The sequence below is a fragment of the Sinocyclocheilus anshuiensis genome, unplaced genomic scaffold (assembly GCF_001515605.1).
Source record: "Sinocyclocheilus anshuiensis isolate Anshui unplaced genomic scaffold, SAMN03320099.WGS_v1.1 scaffold1154, whole genome shotgun sequence".
Taxonomy (NCBI): domain Eukaryota; kingdom Metazoa; phylum Chordata; class Actinopteri; order Cypriniformes; family Cyprinidae; genus Sinocyclocheilus; species Sinocyclocheilus anshuiensis.
In genome coordinates, this window is record NW_015542345.1 from 3222921 (window position 1) to 3247887 (window position 24967).

At 37.9% G+C, this 24967-nt stretch overlaps 2 protein-coding genes and 1 long non-coding RNA gene across 6 annotated transcripts in view; 1 reads left to right on the plus strand and 2 right to left on the minus strand.

The window, feature by feature from the left end:
* The window catches only part of LOC107691346 (arf-GAP with SH3 domain, ANK repeat and PH domain-containing protein 2-like), a 45599-nt gene extending 40535 nt beyond the window's left edge, over window positions 1-5064 (minus strand). For all 4 annotated transcript variants that reach the window (XM_016489908.1, XM_016489910.1, XM_016489907.1 and 1 more), the window contains exon 1: window positions 4742-5064. In XM_016489908.1, the coding sequence (XP_016345394.1) occupies window positions 4742-4867 (126 nt within the window). In that variant the 5' untranslated portion in view covers window positions 4868-5064. The remainder of the gene's footprint in view (window positions 1-4741) is intronic.
* Window positions 1-15296, plus strand: LOC107691348 (uncharacterized). Its single transcript, XR_001634533.1, has 3 exons — window positions 1-66; window positions 4999-5004; window positions 15287-15296. It is a non-coding gene; the product is annotated as an uncharacterized LOC107691348 (long non-coding RNA).
* The window catches only part of LOC107691347 (fer-1-like protein 4), a 26325-nt gene continuing 8487 nt past the window's right edge, over window positions 7130-24967 (minus strand). The window contains exons 14-46 of the mRNA XM_016489911.1: window positions 22691-22877; window positions 21994-22269; window positions 21655-21758; window positions 21069-21177; window positions 20593-20782; window positions 20375-20495; window positions 20086-20186; window positions 19905-19992; window positions 19688-19804; window positions 19420-19572; window positions 18733-18916; window positions 18467-18591; window positions 18094-18228; window positions 17582-17755; window positions 16930-17040; window positions 16530-16691; window positions 15535-15700; window positions 14764-14876; window positions 14035-14151; window positions 13904-13943; window positions 13266-13369; window positions 12969-13103; window positions 12744-12860; window positions 11849-11976; window positions 11408-11578; window positions 10975-11129; window positions 10067-10248; window positions 9580-9665; window positions 9299-9397; window positions 8663-8904; window positions 8271-8572; window positions 8060-8160; window positions 7130-7950 (exon numbers count right to left, since the gene is read on the minus strand). Coding sequence (XP_016345397.1) covers window positions 7770-7950; window positions 8060-8160; window positions 8271-8572; window positions 8663-8904; window positions 9299-9397; window positions 9580-9665; window positions 10067-10248; window positions 10975-11129; window positions 11408-11578; window positions 11849-11976; window positions 12744-12860; window positions 12969-13103; window positions 13266-13369; window positions 13904-13943; window positions 14035-14151; window positions 14764-14876; window positions 15535-15700; window positions 16530-16691; window positions 16930-17040; window positions 17582-17755; window positions 18094-18228; window positions 18467-18591; window positions 18733-18916; window positions 19420-19572; window positions 19688-19804; window positions 19905-19992; window positions 20086-20186; window positions 20375-20495; window positions 20593-20782; window positions 21069-21177; window positions 21655-21758; window positions 21994-22269; window positions 22691-22877 — 4776 coding nt within the window. The 3' untranslated portion in view covers window positions 7130-7769. The remainder of the gene's footprint in view (window positions 7951-8059; window positions 8161-8270; window positions 8573-8662; window positions 8905-9298; window positions 9398-9579; window positions 9666-10066; window positions 10249-10974; window positions 11130-11407; window positions 11579-11848; window positions 11977-12743; window positions 12861-12968; window positions 13104-13265; window positions 13370-13903; window positions 13944-14034; window positions 14152-14763; window positions 14877-15534; window positions 15701-16529; window positions 16692-16929; window positions 17041-17581; window positions 17756-18093; window positions 18229-18466; window positions 18592-18732; window positions 18917-19419; window positions 19573-19687; window positions 19805-19904; window positions 19993-20085; window positions 20187-20374; window positions 20496-20592; window positions 20783-21068; window positions 21178-21654; window positions 21759-21993; window positions 22270-22690; window positions 22878-24967) is intronic.

The following is a 24967-nucleotide window of genomic DNA, read 5'->3' on the forward strand; positions in this document are numbered from 1 at the left end:
ATTAAATGGGACATCAGATGCCCATTTTCCACAAGTTGGTATGATCCTTTAGGGTCTTTATGAAATGTCTGCAATATACTTTGGTTAAAATTCCTCAATGTTCATGTAAAACAACACCCTTTTTACCTTGTCAATAACACCTCTGTTGACAGCAACCCATTTCGGTGCATGTCTCTTTAAATGAGACACCCCACCCCTCTCTTCTGTGTTAATTGCTGCCTTGGACTCTGTATATGGCTCGGAGGTGGTCTTATTCAAATAATAATAATAATAATAATAATTTGTTACATTTATATAGCGCATTTCTGGGTTTACATGGAATCTCCTCAACCACCACCCATGTGCAGCATCCACCTGGATGATGTGACGGCAGCCATATTGCACCAGAACGCGCACCACACAGCAGCTTATTGGTGGAGAGGAGACAGAGTGATGAAGCCAATCAGTATAGCCAGGTATCTACGTAGCAACTGGCTGCAAATTGAAACATCTCGCTAGATGACACAGTTTCAGACTCAGAGAGCCCATAACAAGCTGGCTGCGTGTTTTCTTTTCAACTTTTCTGAGCTGGCAGACACGCCAGAACCTAACTAAATGCAAAAAAAAAAAAGCAAAAAAAGTACAAATTTCATCCGATGTCCCTTTTCAATTTTGAAATAAATGACTAGCTGAACCAAAATTGAAGTGGTTTTCTCATATGAAATAATACCTTAACATGTGATAATATTATAATATGGCATTTAAAAATTTTTATTATATAGTTCACCAAAAAAATTCCCAGTCATTGTACAAAGCGCCAGTGAAGATGTAACTCTAATACTGTTTCTCACATTTTAATTAAAATTGTATTATTATTATTATCTTTCAGGTCCTTTTTCCAAAGTTTATTTCTTTTCCTTTGGGAGAAAACAGTGTTTAAATTTATCGAAAAAAATGTTAATTATTCACCACAACAGAACAGCTTCTGTGCTAAAACATAAAAGCCCCAATGCTTCAAGTCACAAATCCACCATGAGACATGCAGTAATAATGTTTTGAGCTCTGAGGCATTTTATAATTGAGGAGCACAACCAGATTTTTATCTCCCTCTTTTGTGCTTAATGAAGCAAAGCCCACACAATTCACTCTCTTCACCACTGCTGGTTTTCAGCTACTTAACCAAGAAGGCCAGAAGTGAAACTCAAACAATATCACACCACCATGAGTTTACTTTCTCACAGTTATTAACTGTCAACTGCAAGATAAGGTAAAAGGTGACTGGTCATTTTCCCACTGGTATTTGGGTTAGCCCATAAAAATGCAGTCCAGAAGTGCTATGACCACTCATTTAGATCAGTGGGTCTCATATAATGTGGCAAGGCATGCTATTTGTTTTGTGTCCACAGTGCTCTAAAGACAGAGAGTGGTCTGAGACAGACACACACACACACACACTTGTTCAGAGATAGCATAAAACCCACTCAGATGAAGCTCAGCAGCATGAAGAATGCCGAGCAGGTTTATCATGAAGTCAGCAGGTGTTTTATGGTATAAAATAACATGCTGATGCCACTTCCTTTGAAAAGGTGTGGCCACGACGGGGCTTTATGACATACTAAAATAAACCAAGTGATAGTTCACCCAAAAATAACTGTTCTGTCATCATTAACTCACCCTCATGTCATTCCAAACTTGTATGAATTTCTTCTAAGGAAATATTGATAACCAAATAGTTTTGGTTACCACTGTCTTCCACTGTAAGTGAGACACACTGACTGAGACACTTAAAATATCATAGGCCTATTTTATGTTCCACAGAGGAAAAAGGTCATACAGGTTTTAATGACATGGCAGTGAGTAAACAATGACAGTGTTTTCATTGAACTGTCCCATCAAGTCCATAAGAAAATGGGATCCATGAGTGCGAAATCACTAGTAAATGCATCAAACTGGCTTTCATAGCATTAAGCACTGCAGTAATTGACAGTAATGCATTTAACTGGTCCCTGGGGAAACAATGCTACAGGGCTAAGTCAAATGGGTTATCAATTCCTTTTACCTATTGAATTAATGTAATTCAATTTTATTTGAATGATGCACCTGGTAGTATTACTTTAAAAAACACTGTTTAAAACTTTTTATTAGAAAACAAAAATACTGAGTGAACCTTTAAGAAACTGGAGGAAAACCCTACTATGCCTTTGTTCATCCTACTCTCCCCAAATGCTCCAGGAATGAAGATAATAGTAATATCAGGTGTCTCCGTTCTGAATGAATGGGTAACTCTGCATTACTTTATACGGGAAAAACAAGGTGTGCCACAACAGCCTCGGCTACTCCTGCTGGTGCGGCAGATTATCCAAGCACTCCAATTATCTTTCATTATTCCTCTCCGGTGCCTCTGCTAATCCCCAATCGCCTCTCATTTCAATTTACTTTCGGCAACATACAATGGGAACACACAAGCACTATGTTGTGTTGAAGAGAGATAGCTGAAGTGTGTATTGGATCATCATCGGAAATGTCCAGGGAAATCTTTTCAGTTCCTGCTTTGTCATTAAGTCACATGACCTAAACACAGACTCTATTATAGCATGGGGTTCCCATTATCTCTCTTGAGGTCAGTGCAGATTAAGGCAAAGCATCTGTGTTGTCTTATTCCCCTCTCAATTCCTCCTCTTTAATTTTCTAAACTATCAGGTTGGTGGCGAGTTTAAATATTAGAAGGCGAGTGAGATTCAACATTGAATGAATGGAACAAGTCTTGTACCAAGAAAGCGTTGATCACAGAGCTGATAACATTCATTATTTAAAGGGATAGTTCACCTAAAACATGAAAATGTGTGTGTGTGTGTGTGTGTTTTCAAAGAGGTCTAGTGTTGTTTTACGCTCGGTTAACTTAGATAATATGGACAAAATTCTTCAAAATATCTTCTTTTCTGTTTCAAAGAATAAATAAAATCATACAGGTTTGGAACGACACAAAGGTGAGTAAATTATTTTTTTTTAATTTTAGGGTGAATTATCCCTTTAAGTCATTCATATTTCATATGCTTGCCCTCCAGAGCTTCTAATAATTGTTTTGAGCAGCAAGATTTACTTCAGTGCCTGTAAATCTGCACTAAGGCAGATTATACAGAGATGTCCTTCATTGATGAAGTCTGGTCTGAGAACAGTCTTAAGGTTATGAAGGATGAGGAATGGTTTGGATAATGGTGGCTGACTCTTCAGAAGAAAAACCAGACCACCACTCAGACTCTCTTATAACGCTTTTGTCCTGAACCCCCCTGAGGCTGCGCATGTGCAAGGCGATATTAGATATTAAGGGTCCCATCCTGTCACATGAAGCCCAAACAATCAAGCATGTAATGCAGTGCGCTGTTCAATTTGTATGGCTGTGTATTGCACAGGCCAGGTCATCACCATGGTTACTTCACATTCCACTATGTCACTCTTATTAAAGCAGTCATCATTCAATTGTTACCACTCTGACCCGGCTGTATGCCTCAAATTGGCACAACTGGGGGTCTGAAAATGTAGACCAATGTGCATAAAAATTAGCTTTGGTTTATTAGGAAGAGAATGACCTGTGTTGTGTCAAAATATACAATAGTAAAATAATCACATTGTTTTCAGGTCAAATACATATGATAAATACAAATTAAATAATAAATAAGTTATGTTTATAAAGCAAGCAAACAAACAAATAATAAAAAAATACATTTAATTCTTTTTTTTTTTTTTTGTAAATGCACTAATGATGCCTTTTGGCAAACCGCAGTGAAAATACCTCACCCAGACATTATTTTCATTGTACAATATGATCTTCACGAACAGGATATGATCTTGGATCAGCATCCTTTGCTGATCCTGGAGCAACATCCCTATCAACCAATCATCCCATCCCTAACCCTAAAATCAGAGGGCAATGATTGGTTCATGGGAAGGTTATTTCAACAGCAACAACAACAACAAAGGATGCTGATCCAGAAACATTATATGCTGGTTCCTTAGCTCCAAAAGGTCCATGAATCCTAACCCGGCTTTTGTTTATGCAGCTTAATAAACGCTGGATGAAAGGCACGTGCTCGTGGTAATACAGCAGAAGCACGTATTGACGCACGAGGAGGGATAGGCGATAAGAAGCGCGAGATAGCCGCAAAATGCGAAATAAAAAGTGAAATATATTACTACAAAAACGGAAAGATTGCAAAGTATTCGGTGCAACTTAATGTGCAATAACGACGAGGAAATGTACGTTAACGCACAAAGAAATGTGTTACCCTTCCTCTTTCAGTTGTAGTAGCCTATATGTCACGGCACCACATGAAAACGAGAGGATACATGCTATGTAATAATTTTTAAAAGCAAACTGGTTATATTAATACAATAATTTTCTATATTTTAATTGAGGATTTAGCTTGAAATCACATAGTTTGTGGTGTTGGAAATAGGCTGCGCTCAGCCCAATTGGATTCAACAAGACAAAGAGCGTCAGTGTCTGCTGTAGTAATGTTTGAAGCAGTGTTCATGGAGAAAAATACATGAAAGCCAACACGTTCATTGGACTAAGCAGTTCTGCATTGAAACAAAGCAGCGTAAAACAGGATAAAGACACAAAGACATAGCCTACTGAGACCTGCTGCTGCTGCTGACTGACAGGACAGAACACCTTCATTTCATTCATAATGTTGCACAACTTAACTGTCAAAGACATAAGCGATTACAGCAGAAGGCAGCAGATGAAAGCATATTCTCATACCTCCTCGATATTATTGGCGGAATTTCGGCAACTTGTCATTTTGGTGTAGAAGGAAGAGGTGGTGGGAGAGCTGTAGTCCTCCAATGTCTCCGCGATAAACTCGTCCACTGATATGAACTCAGGCATTTTGAAGGAAAATTAAGAAAATTATAAAAGAAATGTTTCACAGCAAGCCCGTTAAAAATGATATTGTCAGTGAGGAAGTTGGTGTCAAGCTGTTTGAAAAGTCACCACAGCAGCCAAGTAAAGTGCAGCAGTGTTATGTTTGGCTACAGTGGCGAAAGCGCATAAAGAGGAAACAGGACGGTTTTGGTGTCAGTCTAGGGCTGACTGTTCGATAGTACGCATGCGCAGTTGGTCAATGGTCTCTACAAAGCACATCAATGGCTGCGGTGGTTAATAGCCTACTGGTGAAACTATTATAAACATCTACTGTGGTCAGTATATTAGTGGAGACGGCGTTTTCAATTGCAATCTGAAAAAGAATAATACCACCATCATGGGCCAGTTGCATAAACATAGCCACGTTAGGACTGTGTCTTACAGTCTTAAGAAGTAGTTTGATCAACTAGCAGTGTAATCAGTTTACTTTAGATTCAAATTAGATCTACCGTTTTATGTAACTGACTTATATGACTAACTTTTAAGACTAGCCTATAGTTTATGCAACCGGCACCAGATTCTATCTATGATATAAAGATATTGTAGGCTTATGAGATATTTTTCTCTTATGTATTAAAAGTGTGCATTAGGGCCATTTTCTAAATGTTATCATTCACCTGTGCAAATATATATATAAACGTGCATCATCCAAAGAATCGAATCTTTTGATTCTGTTCGTTTACTGATTCATTCGGTGACTCTATTTTGTAGGTTACACTACGCCAGTAGGTGGCGACAAGTGTCTTTTTGTGTTTTTAGTGAAACACTGAATCATTTAACTGGTTCTTTACAAACTATTTGTGCACATCCAAAATTTTTGTTCAAAATGTGATGTCCCGGTTTGTTTATTCACAGGCTTGTGTCGCTCAGATTTAAACCCCCATTGACTTGTTCGGTGAAGGGCATATTCATTCAGTAGGCTCTTCAGAAATCAGTTCATTCAGGTAAATGATTCATTCGAAATTCTGATTAATTCACGAACAAAACAGTACATTAAGAGAGAACATCAGAAAACTAAAAACATTTCCAAGAGGGGACTATAGCCACACACTGCCTGCCTTTTGATTTGAGAGTGTAGAAAAGAGCACAACATAACGCATCATTAATATAAAAAAAAAGCTTGGAAGTCCTGTCACCTCTGATTAGAGTTTCACTCAGTCAGCTGCAGGCTCCCTATCCAAGACAGCCCAAACGGCCCTGCAGAGAGCCATGTGACCCCTACTGCACATTCCCAAGCTGTTCTTTCACAACTCACATTGTGGTGGCTGGATACCTAAAGCCCATGCACTGTAAAAATATATAGACCTACTTTAAGGTGACTATACTGAAAACAAACTCATTAAAAAAGTCAAATATTGCAAAATATTGTAGATTAATTCATATATTCATTCACTCCTAAAAGTTGCTGTAGCTGATGGAAGCTGATAAAATGAAAGTGACAATCCAATTACAACTGAGATGAAAATAAAATGGATCTCCTGCGCATCGTGGTGATGGTATCAGATGGTAGATGATTAACATATCCAGGTACCATGGTTTTCACATAGTATTTTAGAGAATACCTTTAGGTTCATTTCTTTTTTGTGACATTCTGTCCGTAACACTGAAGTGTGATGATGTATAACCATAACCATGGAAACTGTGGTTATTATTAAGTGATCATTTGCATGTCCATTAGCTGCTAGTTTTTATTTGAATTCCCATGTGACAGTAAGGCTTCACTGGTGGATTCTATATAATTACCCTTCTCTATATCACAGGCAATTATCTCACATGAGTGGGTTTAGATCATGTACTCTGAGATCAGCCCAGAATCACAGAGTGCTGAAACATAATTTACTATCACTAAGGCACATGCTGTCACGTTTTATATTATTGCTCTACATGAGAAAAGTCTATTTTCTAAAGATGCAGGAAGCATGTTCCTGAATGCAATACACTTTTTTTTATGGATGTGGGTTTCTATTTGTCATATCATCAAGTACACTGAGCAGCAGTGTCACTGAAACTGTAGCATATACTGTGACCAGGCTGGAGCATTTCATTTATCAAATTTACTGCCGTGTACCACTGTAGAATAGGCTTCTGCCATGAACCTCAAATTGCTGAATTTTCTAGTTCTGCAAATAAAACCCTAATCTTGGAAAAAGACAAGTGAAGTTCTGACAGTCTAGACATAAATGAAAGAGTTTTTCTTCTGAATGAAGGCAATGCTTTTGTTGTGTATACTTTCCATACAATATCGCTTTATTGACAAAACAGTCCTAGAATACATATAAAATAAAATAAAATAAATAATATATTTAAAAGCAGCAGCATGATTGGAAATTAAAATTCTTAATCCTTTTTTAAAAACGTTTTTAAAACTCACCAAGGCTGCATTTATTTGATTCAAATGATTAATTTATTTTAATCTTTTGAACATCAGTGTACATGGAATCATAAAGCATTAAACGGCACTGAATTTATGAAAGGTGCAGTAAGCAATTTCTGAGAAACACTGTTGAAAGTGGATCAGACTGAGCACCAAAAAACACTTAGCCAATCACCAGTAAGGGGCATGTCCACTAATGATGGGGGGAGGGGCTATTGCATTGCCTATTTGTGAATTTGGGGGTGGTGCTATCAAGATAGGGGTGTAATCATTTTGGGTAGGGGCATGTTTGTTTTGGTTAAATATCAACAGTGATAGTCAGAAATGGCTTACTGCACCTTTAACAAGCAATTGTTTGTATTGTTAAAGTCTTATTCTAGTTATTATTGCTTATGTCTTTCCTATTAAAAGTAAATAATGGCTATGTACATGTGTATAATTATTTCCCCTGTTGATCAGTGCATTTCTTTGTTTATGTGCATTTCCACCTTCTCATCCATTGACAATAAGTTGGCTGATGTGTGTAGGCAGGGTGTAGAGGATGAGGAAGAGGAAGAGCCCCAGGATAACCAAAATGATCAAAGCAATGATGTACTTCTTGTACTTCTTCCAGATAAAGAACACAAAGGTTTTCAAGGGGTTCACAAACCAGTTGAAGGATGTCTTGGGGCGGCTTAAGGGAACAAAAACATTTATGTAGCACATTTTAGTAAGTACACAATAAAGATGCAAACTGATATGAATATCTATATATGCACAGATAGTGTGTTTTAGTCTGTTACTTTGGTTTGTCCAGAGGTTCGGGTTCTTTGCGTGCTTTTCCCACAGGGTTCTTCTCGGCTTCTTCAGCTGTCACTAGGTGGAACTCTGCCTCTACTTTACCCTGCAAACCACATTAATCAATGAAGAGTTGGAGTCTACCTTTACAAAGTAAACAAAAGTGTTACCACATTGATTTTACTCTTTATTGGTGCACTGACAAAGTGCTTGTACCATTAGAAGGAAGGTGTTCCCACTGTTGTCCACAAACTGCAGATCTTCTGGTTTCATTTGGCTACGCTTGCTCGACTTCTTTTTCTTCTTCTTCTTGTTTTTTTTCTCTTGTTCTGCCTCCCTCTCCTCTCTCTCGATGTCCTCTTGGCTCTTTAGTTTGATGAGCGGCCACCAACCCTTCATCCTCTTGCTGCGGAAGATGGAGAAGCGAGGGCCAGCCTTGTCTTTGGCCATCTTGACGCTGCACTGCTCGGATGATTTTGATGCACGGACCATATCGCTGAGACGCAACTCTATGGATCCTGGAAAGGAACTCATGTTTTTACTGACCAACTAGAAAATTTCAGTAGATTTCATACATGAACCCTTGACTAGTAACTAAAACCACTAACCCAAGAAGTCATTGGAACCGATGCGGTCATAATCCCAGACCTGCAGCACCAGAACAGCCGGTTGGCGGAATTCAGTCTCCTCAAGGGCGAAGAGGGACTCCTTCTTCTTGTAGATGATCTCCTTCTCAGTAGGAAGATAGTCGAAGTGAAAGACAAAGCGCCAGTTGAAGTTGCCTTCACCAGTGAGGGAATTAAAATGCACGTCCGTCTCCTGTTTCTCATCTTCCAGACCTTTAATCCAGCTGGTGAATGTAAAAATAATATTTTTTTAAATAATATTTTTGAATGTTTTTTAATGTCCATTATGCTCACCAAGGCTGTATTTATTTCTAAAATAAATATAGTGAAACAGTAATACTTTGAAATATTATTACTAATTAAAATAAATATTTTTATGGAATATTACTATTAATATTCCTGGGGAAGTCGTGGCCTAATGGTTAGAGAGTCGGACTCGTAACACAAAGGTTGCGGGTTCGAGTCTCGTACCGGCAGGGATTGTAGAGTATGGGTCACCATACTTGGCCACATGTCACTTCACTCACTCATTACATTTTATATGGAACAGAGAACTGTAAAGTGGCATCAAAGAAACTTTAGATTTTCTGGGCTATTTAATTTCTTGTGTATTCTGACCCTTTAACATAGATGTCACTTGATGGCTCTCCAGTGAAAGGATTGACATCATCCAGTACGACATCATCAGTATTCCAGATGATCACACGCAGCTCATAACTAGAAACACAGGGATAATTCTCTCATTACACAAATATTGCACATAAACTAATTATTATTCTTGAGAGAAGTGTAGAAAGTAATCTTCAGATCTTTAATTCTCTTTCAGTGTCTTTTTGGTGACACTTTGCTTTTGGAACATATATTGCTTTAGTATAATGAATGTGTGATGTCCTGATTACCTCTCTGGAAGTCTAGGTTTGATATTAACAGGTGGTGGTGGAGGTACATCCACAGGAAACATGTCAATCCACATGTGAGCATAACCCTGCCATGTCAAAGACAAGGACATAAGAGATTATGTTAAGAGATATGATTATGTACAATGGTGCGTCCCGATTTGCATACTTATGAACTATTCTATGCCATTATCAGTATAAATAGTGTGACTAGTGTGCTCACACTGAAAATTCCCAGACGATGCACTCAATTAACCGAGAAACTAAGTCAACTGCTTTAATAACATCCTAGAATGAGTGGGTATGCTGGATGACAAAATAACCTTATATAACTCATACATAAGATAATTGAGTACATAATGCATTGAATAAGTGTATAGTGTACAGTGTGTCATTTGGGACGCAACTTAAGTGTTGGTTTTATTCAAGCTAACTGGCCTTGACTAAGACTGCTAACCAGTCTTTGTGTGTGTGCGCGATGGAGTCTGACCTGAGGGAGGCCTGGCTTTTCGGCATTAAGCAGTGAACGGACCTCCACATGCTCAGGAACCAGAGGACATGCTCCCTCACAGAACTCTCTCATCTCCTTCCAGCGCTGCAGGACACTCAGAGCTTTATGCTCATCCAGCTCTGCATAGTCTTCCTCAGTCTTCTTATTCTTCTTCAGCAACTCTGCAGGATCCAAGTCTCATATTCATTATATATATATATATATATATATATATATATAATATCTTGATTATCCCCAAGCTTTTGGGCAAATATTCTGTGGACTGATGCGACAAAAGTGGAACTTTTTGGAAGGTGTGTGTCCCGTTACATCTGGCATAAAACCAACACAGCATTTCATAAAAAGATCATACACTCATTGCCAGTTATCGCAAACGCCTGATTGCAGTTGTTGCTGGAAAGGGTGGCACAACCAGTTATTAGATTTAGGGGGCAATTACTTTTTCACATAGTGCCAGGCAGGTTTGGACAGCTTTTTTCCCTTAATAAATGAAATCATCATTTCAAAACTGCATTTTGTATTTATCCGGGTTATCTTTGTGTAATATTAATTTGTTTGATTATCTGAATCTTTTAAGTGTGACAAATATGCAAAAAATTTAAAAAAAGGAAGGGGGCAAAAACCTTTCCATGGGACTGTATGTGTGTGTGTGTATATATATATATATATATATATATATAGACACACATACGCTTGCATTTTGACGAAGACAAAGGCAAATGTTGGACTTCAGTGCCATAAAACAATAAAAAGATGTGGATATTTTTTCCATCTCTGTTTTATGCCAAACTCATTTTTTCATTGAAGAAACAGAACACAAAATTACTGTTTGTATTACATGAAGGTGCTTTATAACCTTTATTTTATTTGAATAAATGTATTTCCACCTTCTGGAAAAGCCTCATTGGGAACTTTGAAGATCTTGTTGAGAACTTTAATTTCAGACTCTCGGTACTCTGGAGATGGAATCCCATTTTTGCGGCAGAGCTCCAACAATATCGCAGTGGGTTTCTTGGCATCTCTCCATTTATTATAGCCATCCCTGAAATCACAAGACATTCTAATCTGATTTAACCTGTAGAGAGTCAAATGAAAATCAGGCCACAAAACCGCTTGATTTATCTCAATATCTTAAATGTTGCAGCTGCAAACAATCTTCTGAGAGGAAGTATGAGCTTACCCAATATGAGCTTAAAGCAGTCAATGAGCTTTGAGAAATTCTGATGACAACGACAGTAGTGGTCACGACAAAGATAATAATACTAATCATCATTATAATAACTATCACCACCATCATCACAGGCTAAAACCATTACCCACTTATCATAATGAAGAGCCAGGCCACACCCGGCACGATGGCGGCTGTAGAAACGGTTCTCCAGGTCCACGCGGGTCTCACCAATCAGGTCATCAGAACCCACAAGGTCATGGTCAAACACAAACAGTGTGAGCTCTGTCTCCAGGGGGAAGGACACGGTCAATTCAAACACTCTGTGGGGAGACAAGTGCTCAGGATATCAAATCAGTAACCAAATCTGAGAATAATGATATCACAGATTTAGCCTTTTTATCTCAAATCATGCTGTTTTCAAGCTACAACTGTAGTTGTAGTTCAGGCTGTCAATGTGCATGTGCCTTCAAGAGTTAAAAATACTGTACATGCAAAGCCTCTATGAAAAATTACATTTAATATTTAATTCTTACAGCCACCATACTGAATGTTGTGAACATTCATTCATTTTGTGAACAGACGGCACTTACTCTCCAAACACTGGGTTCAGTTGTTTGGGAATGTAGCGCTCTTTGCTGTCCATTTGCTGCTGGCCAACTTTTACCACCACATAGGGGTCTGCCTTTCCATTCGGGTCTGTGGGTGCCAGATTGGTTGCCTTGGGGTTCAAAGGAAAAAAGCATAGTTCACAGTTCACATTCAGATTCAATGCACAGAAAATATAAGGGGAAATGATAGAAAACTGTACCATTGTGATGCAAGCAATGCACCCTTCAATGTGACATGCTCCATTTAAAACCATTTAACATTTTTCTAATTCTTGTATACATACATGCAGGACTAATTATCTACAAAATGTAAAAGATGATACAAAAATACAAATAAAAAGTTGCTATATAACAACAGTTATTTTCTTCTGTATTGTGATGTACATCAGAGTGAAATGGATTATCATAAAAGAAAAAATGTAGAGGGGGGGACTTGATTTTATGCATTGGTTGACTGGATAAAGGCTGAATGCAAGATTCCAGTCAATTCTAAGAAACAAGAATAGTTTAGGCAGACTAAATGATTGGAGAAGTCTGGCATACATTACCAGAGAGACAGAGAGAAGTCTAATGTTTCACCATAAAATTAAGAGGTTTTGAGAGAGAGAGAGAGAGAGAGAGAGAGAGAGAGAGAGAGAGAGAAAGAAACAAGCATGGATGAATCATTCACAATAAGATCAATAGCATGCATTTAGAAAATAGATTCCGTTTATAATAGCCGTTTCATACCAACTTAAAAGAAATGACAACATATAAAATATAAAACTTTCCCTCATACATTCATATAAACTGTCTAAAATGTTCATGCCCACTCTGTCAACTAACTGTGCAGAATTTGTAAATTAATTAAAAAAATTTTTTTTAAAAAGGTACCTACTTTTACTACATATACCCTCACAAGGACTTTGATGGGTGCATTTTTGGGAATCCCATTAGTGATCTGACAGTCTGCATCCTCGTCTTCGGGAGCGATGGGATATATCAGAAACGATCCCTGCAATGAAGCACAGCTCTGCTTTAACCTCTAATCCTTGACGTTTTTCATGCATGCTGCCACACTGTTGATCCAGTGCATGAGAGCTTGCCAAAACGCACATCTCACCTTATATTTACCCATATATCTCGTACTTTCATCTTCCTCTTCGTCTTCCAGGCTGGATTTGCCTTTGTATACAGGAAATATGTGCAACCAGTCCATGAACTGACTGAATTCGTTTTCAAGTTCAGACTTGTAAAGCTGGGGAAACAAAATAAAAAAGGGGGGAAAAAAGAAAAAGGACAGAAAATGTAAATTGCAAATCATGCAAATAGTTTTAGATGGCTGAAAAGCAGAAATAAAACACTGTAAACACTGTATTGAATTAAATAAAAGGATTACAGTTTGAAGAACATGTCAAACCTGTAAGGTGGCAATTTTCTTCCTCTTTGGAGCAGGCGGCTCTATTTCAATCACAGCCTCATCATCCTCTGCCTCTAGTGCTGACATGCTCAATGGTGCTCCATCTGCAGAACGTGACATTACACTGATGCTTTGAAATACATTCAGTCCTAAGCATCCTAAAGCAGAGGATGTGGTCACTTAGGTCAAACTAAAAAGGTCTGAATGTCACACAAGAAAGTTCAAACCAAATGGTATCCACAAATAAATTACGCTAGACCTTTCTCAGAAGTAATTTAATTTTCAATCCACCCATAATTGATTTTTAGTGCATGTTTGGAGTAATTCACACAGCAGACTAACTACAAGTTCATGTCTTGTTCAACTACGTTTGGTATTTTGTTATGTAATGCATTTGATAATCAATTTTTAAGCGCCCAAATATGTTTTAGGCCTCTGTCCAACTGGTCTCATTCAGATGTCTGAATTTGCTGTTGTTACGCTATTCCAAATTCAGATGCTGATACATTTACTAATACAAGTGATGTAAGTCTTTATGAATGAGTCATTGATTTATTCACTCACTCAACTGATTTGTTCAAAAACGCTGAATCATTTATAATAGAGTAACAATTAAATCATGCTTGCGCTTATAATACCTCCATCGTGTCCATCTTCCAAGTCATCCTCTTTCTCCTCCTGAAGAAAAGATGGAAACAAGTCATTTACATGTTGAGAAAATCAACAAAGCATGTAGTTTATACAATCTATTATCAAAATAATTTATCACCTGTTTTTCGAGTTCAGCCAGTGATGCATAATATTTAGACCACCAATCAAGCTCCTCCTTTTCTGGTGGCTCCTCCTCTAACTCCTCCTCTTTTTTAACCACCTTTTTGATTGGAGACTGAAAATGGAGTTTTCCACAATAAATTATTTTTAAAATTAAAACTCATTTACTCACCCTCATGTAATTCCTATCCTTTAATTTGTGAACAGGCCTTTACACTAAACATGAACATGGATTTTTAAAAGCCAAATACACACACTCATGATTGAAAGCATCCCATTTGGATGTCAGCAGGGGTCTTGGCTATGCAGTGGCTGCCCAATTAATCAGAGTGATCTAACAGCAGGAGCTCAAACTGACACAGGAACACACTTCACTGCGCTCAACAAACCAGCAGATTCACACCATAATCAACAGGTTAATGGGTGCAAAGGGCTTCACATTTAATAACTGCAGGCTGTGGATGGTTAAAACATGTGCGCTATGTACTCATTAGGAGCTATTTCAAACATCCCAAAGCAGCCAACTAACGTAATTTCACCCAGACTGGATACCCCATGACCACAAGGCAGCTGTCTGAATAAAAGTGTTTGCAAAACCTCTGAAAAGTGGTGGAAGATGGCACATACAATTTTGAACTGTTTCACACATATGGTAAATAGTAATTTGAGGAACACTACAGAATGTGTTCATTCTTATGGACTGAATAAAAAAGACAGTGGAACTTACCGTGACTAATTTAAGGGGGTTAACAGGAATTTTGCTATGCTTCAGAGGAAGTCCACCCAAGTCCATGGTGATCACCGTGGTTAGAGGAGTGGTCTTCTGGGTAGGCTTCTTCTCTAAAATTGTGAGCGAATGTTATATTACAAAACTATAGTCTATATTCTATATTAAAAACCAGCCAACAGTGATTTGATTAAAATACTTTGTTTTTCAAAGAAGTGTCTTATGCTCACCAAGGCTGCATTTATTTGATCAAAATACAGTACAAACAGTCTTATTATTAAATTTTATTACAACTTACATCTTATTTAGAGCATTCACTGTTCAATGCAATGCAATCCAAATGAATGTATTTATGAATGCAATAGGCAGTTGTATTGAATGAAAACATTTTTGGATCAATCAGACTTACAAACAATACAAGAAATAAGCAAAAAGTGCTATAGGAATCTCGTGAGCTCTCATTTTGCAATTTATTGGAAGTGATTCATCTGTGTTGCTGTTAAGAGCATGAATGAGAAATTAGTTAATTGAATTAATGTTCAGAACTATCCTCTAACTTAACCATAATATAGATCCTAAATAAGAATAATGTGCATATAAGTGTGGTCAGTGTCTTTTCTCATTTCAGCAAAGTTTCATGCCATCCTAGTTTATAAAGAGAGTCTGGTGCACTTCTGAATGTAAATGATTTATGTACACATATCAGAACAGCAGATGCTTTATTTTTTGGCCTTTAAACCACAAACATATGAGCTATAAAAGGTTCCATACCCTCAGGCTCCTCCTCCTCGTCTTTCCACTCCTCTTGGTCCCTGGGACCAAACTGCACAAGGTTTTGGACCACGTGAGTTCCCACCAGGACCAGCCTCCCAAATGCCCTCTGCTCCATTATGAAGATAGTAAGAGGAGGATGCAGGTAGACGAGCTCTGGAAGTTCCTGAGGACACATAACCAGTTATGAGCTATTGTGCAGTTATGATAATAAAAGCAAGTAGATGATTAATATTAAATCATCCTCATCAAATATTTAATGCTTACTTTTTTTAATGTTTAATAGGATGTTACATATAAAATTATTTCTGTCATGACAACTCTCGGAGGGATTGGCATGGTAATGTACATGACAATGTTAATGTATTTGGTCTTGGCGGAATAGATCTGCTATGCTGCTGCTGCTGCGGCAGAGCAAGTACCGAGACTTGCTACTGCCAATACATCCACAGCATGCTGCTGTGAGCATGTAAGAAATATTGCTGCTGCAAATATAACATACATGAAAAAAACCCATATAGCATACATGAATCACCTCATAGCAGATCTATACAGGTGGAGCTGGGGAAGGTGGAGGGTTTCTGAAGCAAGCTGCAACTGCTACAGCAAACAAAAGCCAGGTATTTGAATATTGAGCAGCGAGCTCATTGGCTACCGATACAGGAGAGAACCAATCAGCTGTGCCATGTGATAATGATGTCATTAGGTCAGATTGAGTTAGACATATCGGACTGCGCTATCTAGAGTTTCATGCCAGAACGCTGTACTGCTTTGGTGTTAGCAAAAGTCACCATGCACCAAACAATCACAAATAAAAACCTACTACAACTAACAAAGACTTCATATATTGTGTAATAAATCATTCTGAGCAAGACATCTCACCAGTACTGCTTTTAGTAATTCTGAAACAGGATATGTGATCAATGCTTGTATGGCAAGCATGTTCTCAACACAGCTCTTGAGATAAGGTCTAATACTTTGAAACTAATACTTACAACATCAAAGTGTTTAACCAAATCGTTGAAGTTGGGATTCAGCTTGTAGCTCTGAATTTCCTCCGACTCGATCATGTGGCCCGCACACTCAATCCTCACTTGAGGTCGCTCCACTTCAAACAGGTTGACTCTTTTCAGGTCCCTCAGGCCCCAGTACAGCACCTGCCGTTTAAGGGTTTGAGTTCAAAACACTGTACCAAACCAGTCAGCTGGCAAACTTGTGCAGTAGGTCAAACCGTGCTGCTATTTTACAATTCTGCTATTTATTCATTCTTGGGGAGTGATTTATGAACACATCTGATAAATCAATTTTGTTCTTTGGCATTTAAAACCTTTAAATTGTGACGTTAAATAAAACTCTTGCAACTTTTATTCAGTTCATATCTGTTCAAGTTTGCACCTCTATTCTGTATTTCCGGAGCACAGGTCGAACTCCCTCGGGAATGATATAATAGCATTCTTCTTCCATGTACTGTGGTTCCTTGGGGTCAACATCCAGTGGCAGAGCTGGCTGAGATGGTTTCAGAGCACACAAACATGACATTTAAAGGGCATATTTTAAGACTTTCCGATATATATAGAGGTGGAGGATTCATCTTCATTCAAGTCATCTTTACCATCAGGTAAAAGCAACACAACTGTTTTCAACATAAATAATAATAGGAAATGTTGTTTGAGCACCAAATCAACATATTAGAATGATTTCTGAAATATTCTGTGACTACAAAATTCAGCTTTACCATAATACACTGCATTTTAAAATATAGAAGTAGAAGACGTTAGTTAATAATATAATAACAATATTATTTCACAATATTACTGTTTTTACTGTATTTTTGATCAAATAAATGCAGCCTTGGTAAACATAAAGAGACTACTTTCAAAACATTCAATATTTTAATATATATCCTTCTATTCATTCAGGTGTATTAATTAAGCTGCTCTCTAACAGACAAATGAATGCTTAGTCATGTCATGTCTATATGTGTGTTAAGCTAGACTCTTCTCACTGTCTTTTGCAGTGAAATTAACGAGAAAAACTGGAGTCCCACCTCTCCGAAGCTTGAGTAATCCAACTCGATGAGCTCAAGAGCTGCCAAAATTTCACCAGCTTTGCTCTTGCCTTTTGTGATCTCAAAAAACTGCAGCTGGGGTTTTTTATATGGCTCTTCCACAAACTTCAACTCTGGTTTTGCAAATGCACGACCAAGGGCTTGTGGACTGCCCTGTGTAACATTCAAATGCACCACAAATAAATCGCACTGTATAATTAACAATCATAAGTCTGACTTCTCATATTCTAGAGTAGACTATTCATGGACGTTATATGCTCTTATACACTATATAAGTAGACTTTCTAAACAGGAATAACCAATATGCTATGACATTAACATTGTATGTGAAAACATGGTGCAGCTTTATTATTTATTTGACTTAAAAATGTACTACTGTTAGAACCAAACCTATGCTTTTGTTTAAGCACGTTTTTTTAAAGTGCCATTTACAGTTTATTCACAGATTACAGCATTCCAAAACAGTTAACGCATTAAAAACTATCACTCACTAGTTTGTTGTAGTCATAGATATTGATGATGACCACAGGAGGGTCTTCTCTGTACTCGTCCTTACTGCCCTCCATCAGAACCTGATCATAGAGGAGTAACTCACACCACGTCGGCGACAGAGTTTCTTCCATCACCTACAAAGAATAAAATATTTTAACAATCTCTGAGACACAAAATTGCAATCAATAAAGGCTGAATGGCTCATTTCTATGCCCCTTCAGATTCCAGTTGGACTGAATGGACTTGTCATAAATAGGCAATAAATCTCATGTGAATTGAATAAAAGTAAGTTTTTAGTGCTTTTCCTATCCAGTGCTTTTTATTGGGAACAGAGAAAAAAATAACTTGAGTGTTAATATATATGAGACCCACCCGTGTGACCTGACACTGTGTGCTGAACACAACCTTGGTGAAGGGGTCGGACAGTCCATTGTCATCGGCTGCAATAATGCCACGCGCTTGATAAATGTGAGCACGTAACTGGAAATAACGACTGTCTGGATGAAAGGACAAAAGGAGGGACTGTAATTTTCATGAAATGTCATCCAAATTAAAATATATTGATTTTCAAAGCCGCCTGAGACAAATTATGGAGAATATCCGAGATGTTTGTATTAGCTAAAATGAACTGGAAGTACCTTCCACCGCTAATTTGATGGGAGGCATGTTACGGGGAATTGATGCACCAGAAGTCGCCTCTTCGTAAATGGGTCTAAACTCTGCTGGAAGGCTGGTGACACAATTTTTTGCGTACTTTGTGATACCAAGCCACATATATACTTCCAGTTTGGCGAAAATTTCCCCCACTGCTCCTCCAGGGGTCTACAGAACAAAATAATGAAAAAAACAAAAATAAGCCATAGAATACTGTTCAAAAGTTTGGGGTCAGCAAGATTTTTTAATGCTTTTGAAAGACTTCTCTTCAACCAAGGCTGCATTTATCTTATAAAAAATACACAACTCTCACTGATTGTATGCTGATGTACATTTTTAAGCAACAACAAAAAACACAATAATAAACAATACAAATAAGCAATATGTTGCTCCATTTTAGTAAGGTTAAAGAAAACATTAGATTGTAAAATCTAATTGCAAAATAATTGTGATTGCATCTAATTGTATGACTGTACTGTATAATAATACATACAAAGCATGTGTATGTGAATGTTTTTTTTTTTTTTGAGTGGGCAATATTAATGATTGCTAATGTATAGTATAGTTCATTTTCAAACTACTTCATGCCAGTTTTATTTTAAGAATCTATCATGAAAACTGGATTGGACAGAAAAAGGTTTTGCAATAAGTGATATGAAGTAGGAATTCACCTTCATGTACACAGCAGTGATTTTCCCACAGTCTTTACCCTTCTCTTCCTCCACCAGTGAGAATAGGATGGAGGGTGCTGGGATCCTGGTGTAGGCCACTCGCCTCCCTCCACTCAGCATCCACAAAAACACATCGGGGAGAGTGCTCTGAGGCTGCCATATGAGAACACAAACACTTACATACAGTTCTGGTGGTAAAAAAACAACATGCATTTTTAGGTAGAAATTGAGGTAAACAATAAGACACAGCAAATCTTGATAGCATTACTTCTATGGCCAGAAAGCGGAGCCTCTTTGCGATATTCTTGAGATCTGCTAGTCTGTCTTTAACCGTATTTCTGGTCACTCTCTTTCTCACTCTCAGGGCCTGCTTGGCCAGCAAAACCTGCAATTCATATCACATTCTCAATGAAGACTCTTAGTGGGTTTAACCATATAATTCATCAGCATACTTCTGTAATACTAAAATCAATACAGTCACTCACAATGTTCCTTTTGATGAGCCCCACACGGCACTTATCCAGGGTGTTTTGACGAGCATTCCTCTTCCTGTCTAAGTTACTGCTGTACTGCCTAAGAGCGGTGAGAACAATCTTTCTATTATCTATAATGTACGATGTAAGAGGGGAAATACAGACTCAGTATAGTCATGCAAATGTGTCCTACTTGCAAGTGGAAAAGAATTCCAGCGCAACATCAACCAAACGTTCTTTAGCCTTGATTTTTGATCTTTTCAACAGCATCCCCACTTCATCAATGCCATTTTCCTTAAAGAATATAGGACACAAGTCAAACTAAGAAAATTCCATTTTCTAACAGTCAAGTGAAATAGATGCTTTTGGAATGACATGAGGAGAATAAGGTAGCATGTGGACTGTAACACATTTTAGATGGTCATATTCGTAATTCTGCTCATTAAAGAAACAATCTTATATTTCTGCTCAGTGTCACTTGCCAGTCGGTCAGCCATCTTGGACAACCAATTGCTGTTGTGGAATCGGAAGGTGTGATCCTCAAAATAGCTCCACACAAAGATACATGGTTTCTCTCGGAATAAGGGAATGCAACTAAATGATCTGGATGATAAAAATGATAAAGTTAGCTGCTATTCTTGCATAATCCTGCTGCACTCCACATAACGATAAGCTGTCAGTCTTGAGAATGTCATTTCACCTGTCGTATTCAGTGGGCTGTGGTCTCCTGGGTGGGGTGACGGATTTGTCTCGAGGGCCAGGGTTCAGAAGTTCATCTCTCTCCAACTCATCGTCTGATTCCAACAGCGGCTGTCTGTCCTCAGCCAGATTCTCCTGACTACCACTCTTGCTGGACTTCACTACAACATCTGCAGTTTTCCCATAATTCCCTGTGAAGCAGTGTTATCGTAACTAAATATAACTAAAACCAAAAATATTTAAAGAAAAAAAATGTTTTTGTTAAACGAATAACTCTGAAATAAGTGACAATATAAATAATAGATGAAAACTATAAATAAATTAAAAATAGAAATGTGGCCGTGCCGACTAGCAACTAAAGTTTATGTACTAAATTGCTAAAAACTAAAACTGAAATAAAATAAAGCTCTACATAAACTTTTGTATGAGTGGTTTATACTCAAGTTTATATTATGAGATAAAACAGTCTAATCTTACCTATAGACAGCTCAAAGGTGACTGGTTTGGAGCCAATAGAAGGATCTATCATCGTCACTTCAAAGAAGGATGCAAACAACAAAAATTCATCCTTCTCTCCAGTGAAATTCTGCATGAGGAAATAACAGATACACCATTGATTAAATGAAATACTATATACAGTACATGTTATAATGATTGTTTCTAACATCAGCACAATTGTGTTATATTACTTTTAGACAACAGTTTAGTAAACAAGTAATGAACATTTTAGACACAATATTGGAAATTCTATTGTCTATTTTTCCTCCTCTGTGAGTCTCCAAGCAACACACAGTAGTGAATGATTCAGTATTTTGAACTGAATAAGTGTTGTGAATGAATCAATTGAGTGAATGATTCTCTGATTCACTCATAAAGACTCGTCACCACTTGCTGTAACGATGTAACCTGCAGAAACAGTCACTAAAAAATGCCCACACAGTTGGGATGCTGTCATGTCATGCTGCTCAGCCAATCAAATTTCAAGAACTAACTCTTGTATAAGCCGAAATAGAACATGGTAGAGTGCCTTCTCTCTTCCTATCAGTCAAACTTGGTCACTGACCTCAGGAAGAGGGTGAACATCTTCCACTTCGACTGTAACGGCAGCTGGTACCTCAGCGCCAACATCTTCAGACTCCTCAGCAGGCCCACTGGGACTCTGCATTGCTGAATAAAATCAAAATTTTACATTACATATAGCCACTGATGACAAACAAATTTTAGTCACTCCTGATATCTGCCATTCGTCGAACAAAGAGGTAACCCTGACCCAAATGTCACACTATTGGCCGAGCTAATGTTGTTATGTTTAGCCCGTTTCAGGATGCACAAATAAATAGATTCCATTTAACACCACTTCACCACACATAATCCTTAAAGCATTTATATATTTTGACACTACCTTCTTTGCCTGCCGTCTTCTCCTTGGACCTTCGACTCTTGCGTTTAAGAGTAAGCCTGCTCATTTTGCTTTTCACATTAGCAATGGTCTTACTCTCCGTCACCACAACTGTAGGGGAGGAATAAACCTCCACACTCAGCGAGAGCAGTATTCTGCCCCTATAGAAGATCCCTTCACTCAGACCTTCATTAAGATCCCTGTGGATGTCTCTCAGCGTGGAGTTTTGAGGAGAGCCGTAGAGATTGACCCAAGTAGGGCCAAAGGTGGGATTGAAACCTGATGAGGCGAAGTAGATTGCAGAAAAATAATAAAGTAGAAGTTGTTCAAAAAGCATGGTAACATGAAGGTATCTTGTTAAAATGAGGATGCAGATACATGACTGGGGGATTCAGAAATGCATTTGTACTTAAAGTGATAGTCCACCAAAAAAAATAAAATTCTCTAATTATTTACTCACCCTCATGTCGTTCCAAACCTATATGACTTTCTTTCGAACAAAAATTGAATGGAAGTCAATGGGAACCGCAACTGTTTGGTTGCCAACATTCTTCAAAATATCACCTTTTGTGTTCCACAGAAGAAAGAAAGTCAAATAGGCTTGGAACGACACGAGGGTGAGTAAATGGGTGAGAAAAAGAATTTCCATTTTTGGGTGAACTATCCCATTAAATCTGCAGTAGTTACTATTAAAACGGACCATTTCGGTTGGGATTGGAGATTTGAAGAAGGTCCAGGAAGTGTGTTGCCACAGCCACATCTCCAATGTTGGCATCATCAAGGATCTGGATTTTGATTCGTCGAGCAAGAGGAGGAAACTGCTCAATGAAGGATATCTGTTCATTCCACTCAGGAGCATTGGTGCTGCTGTCAACTGATGTTTCCCCCTGTCCAATATGTACATTTATCAATTTTCTTGCATTTTTTATATTTGAAAAAAATAATATATTTTTACATTTTATTTTTATTTTTCATTTTACAGTATTATACCATATACTTAATTTAGTATTTGACTGAATTTAATGATGCACTGTATATGTAATGTGTCACTTTGACGGGAACAGAGAGTTTGAGGTTTGGATTTATTTTAAGAATCTATCATGAAAACTGGATTGGACAGAAAAAGGTTTTGCAATAAGTGATATGAAGTAGGAATTCACCTTCATGTACACAGCAGTGATTTTCCCACAGTCTTTACCCTTCTCTTCCTCCACCAGTGAGAATAGGATGGAGGGTGCTGGGATCCTGGTGTAGGCCACTCGCCTCCCTCCACTCAGCATCCACAAAAACACATCGGGGAGAGTGCTCTGAGGCTGCCATATGAGAACACAAACACTTACATACAGTTCTGGTGGTAAAAAAACAACATGCATTTTTAGGTAGAAATTGAGGTAAACAATAAGACACAGCAAATCTTGATAGCATTACTTCTATGGCCAGAAAGCGGAGCCTCTTTGCGATATTCTTGAGATCTGCTAGTCTGTCTTTAACCGTATTTCTGGTCACTCTCTTTCTCACTCTCAGGGCCTGCTTGGCCAGCAAAACCTGCAATTCATATCACATTCTCAATGAAGACTCTTAGTGGGTTTAACCATATAATTCATCAGCATACTTCTGTAATACTAAAATCAATACAGTCACTCTCAATGTTCCTTTTGATGAGCCCCACACGGCACTTATCCAGGGTGTTTTGACGAGCATTCCTCTTCCTGTCTAAGTTACTGCTGTACTGCCTAAGAGCGGTGAGAACAATCTTTCTATTATCTATAATGTACGATGTAAGAGGGGAAATACAGACTCAGTATAGTCATGCAAATGTGTCCTACTTGCAAGTGGAAAAGAATTCCAGCGCAACATCAACCAAACGTTCTTTAGCCTTGATTTTTGATCTTTTCAACAGCATCCCCACTTCATCAATGCCATTTTCCTTAAAGAATATAGGACACAAGTCAAACTAAGAAAATTCCATTTTCTAACAGTCAAGTGAAATAGATGCTTTTGGAATGACATGAGGAGAATAAGGTAGCATGTGGACTGTAACACATTTTAGATGGTCATATTCGTAATTCTGCTCATTAAAGAAACAATCTTATATTTCTGCTCAGTGTCACTTGCCAGTCGGTCAGCCATCTTGGACAACCAATTGCTGTTGTGGAATCGGAAGGTGTGATCCTCAAAATAGCTCCACACAAAGATACATGGTTTCTCTCGGAATAAGGGAATGCAACTAAATGATCTGGATGATAAAAATGATAAAGTTAGCTGCTATTCTTGCATAATCCTGCTGCACTCCACATAACGATAAGCTGTCAGTCTTGAGAATGTCATTTCACCTGTCGTATTCAGTGGGCTGTGGTCTCCTGGGTGGGGTGACGGATTTGTCTCGAGGGCCAGGGTTCAGAAGTTCATCTCTCTCCAACTCATCGTCTGATTCCAACAGCGGCTGTCTGTCCTCAGCCAGATTCTCCTGACTACCACTCTTGCTGGACTTCACTACAACATCTGCAGTTTTCCCATAATTCCCTGTGAAGCAGTGTTATCGTAACTAAATATAACTAAAACCAAAAATATTTAAAGAAAAAAAATGTTTTTGTTAAACGAATAACTCTGAAATAAGTGACAATATAAATAATAGATGAAAACTATAAATAAATTAAAAATAGAAATGTGGCCGTGCCGACTAGCAACTAAAGTTTATGTACTAAATTGCTAAAAACTAAAACTGAAATAAAATAAAGCTCTACATAAACTTTTGTATGAGTGGTTTATACTCAAGTTTATATTATGAGATAAAACAGTCTAATCTTACCTATAGACAGCTCAAAGGTGACTGGTTTGGAGCCAATAGAAGGATCTATCATCGTCACTTCAAAGAAGGATGCAAACAACAAAAATTCATCCTTCTCTCCAGTGAAATTCTGCATGAGGAAATAACAGATACACCATTGATTAAATGAAATACTATATACAGTACATG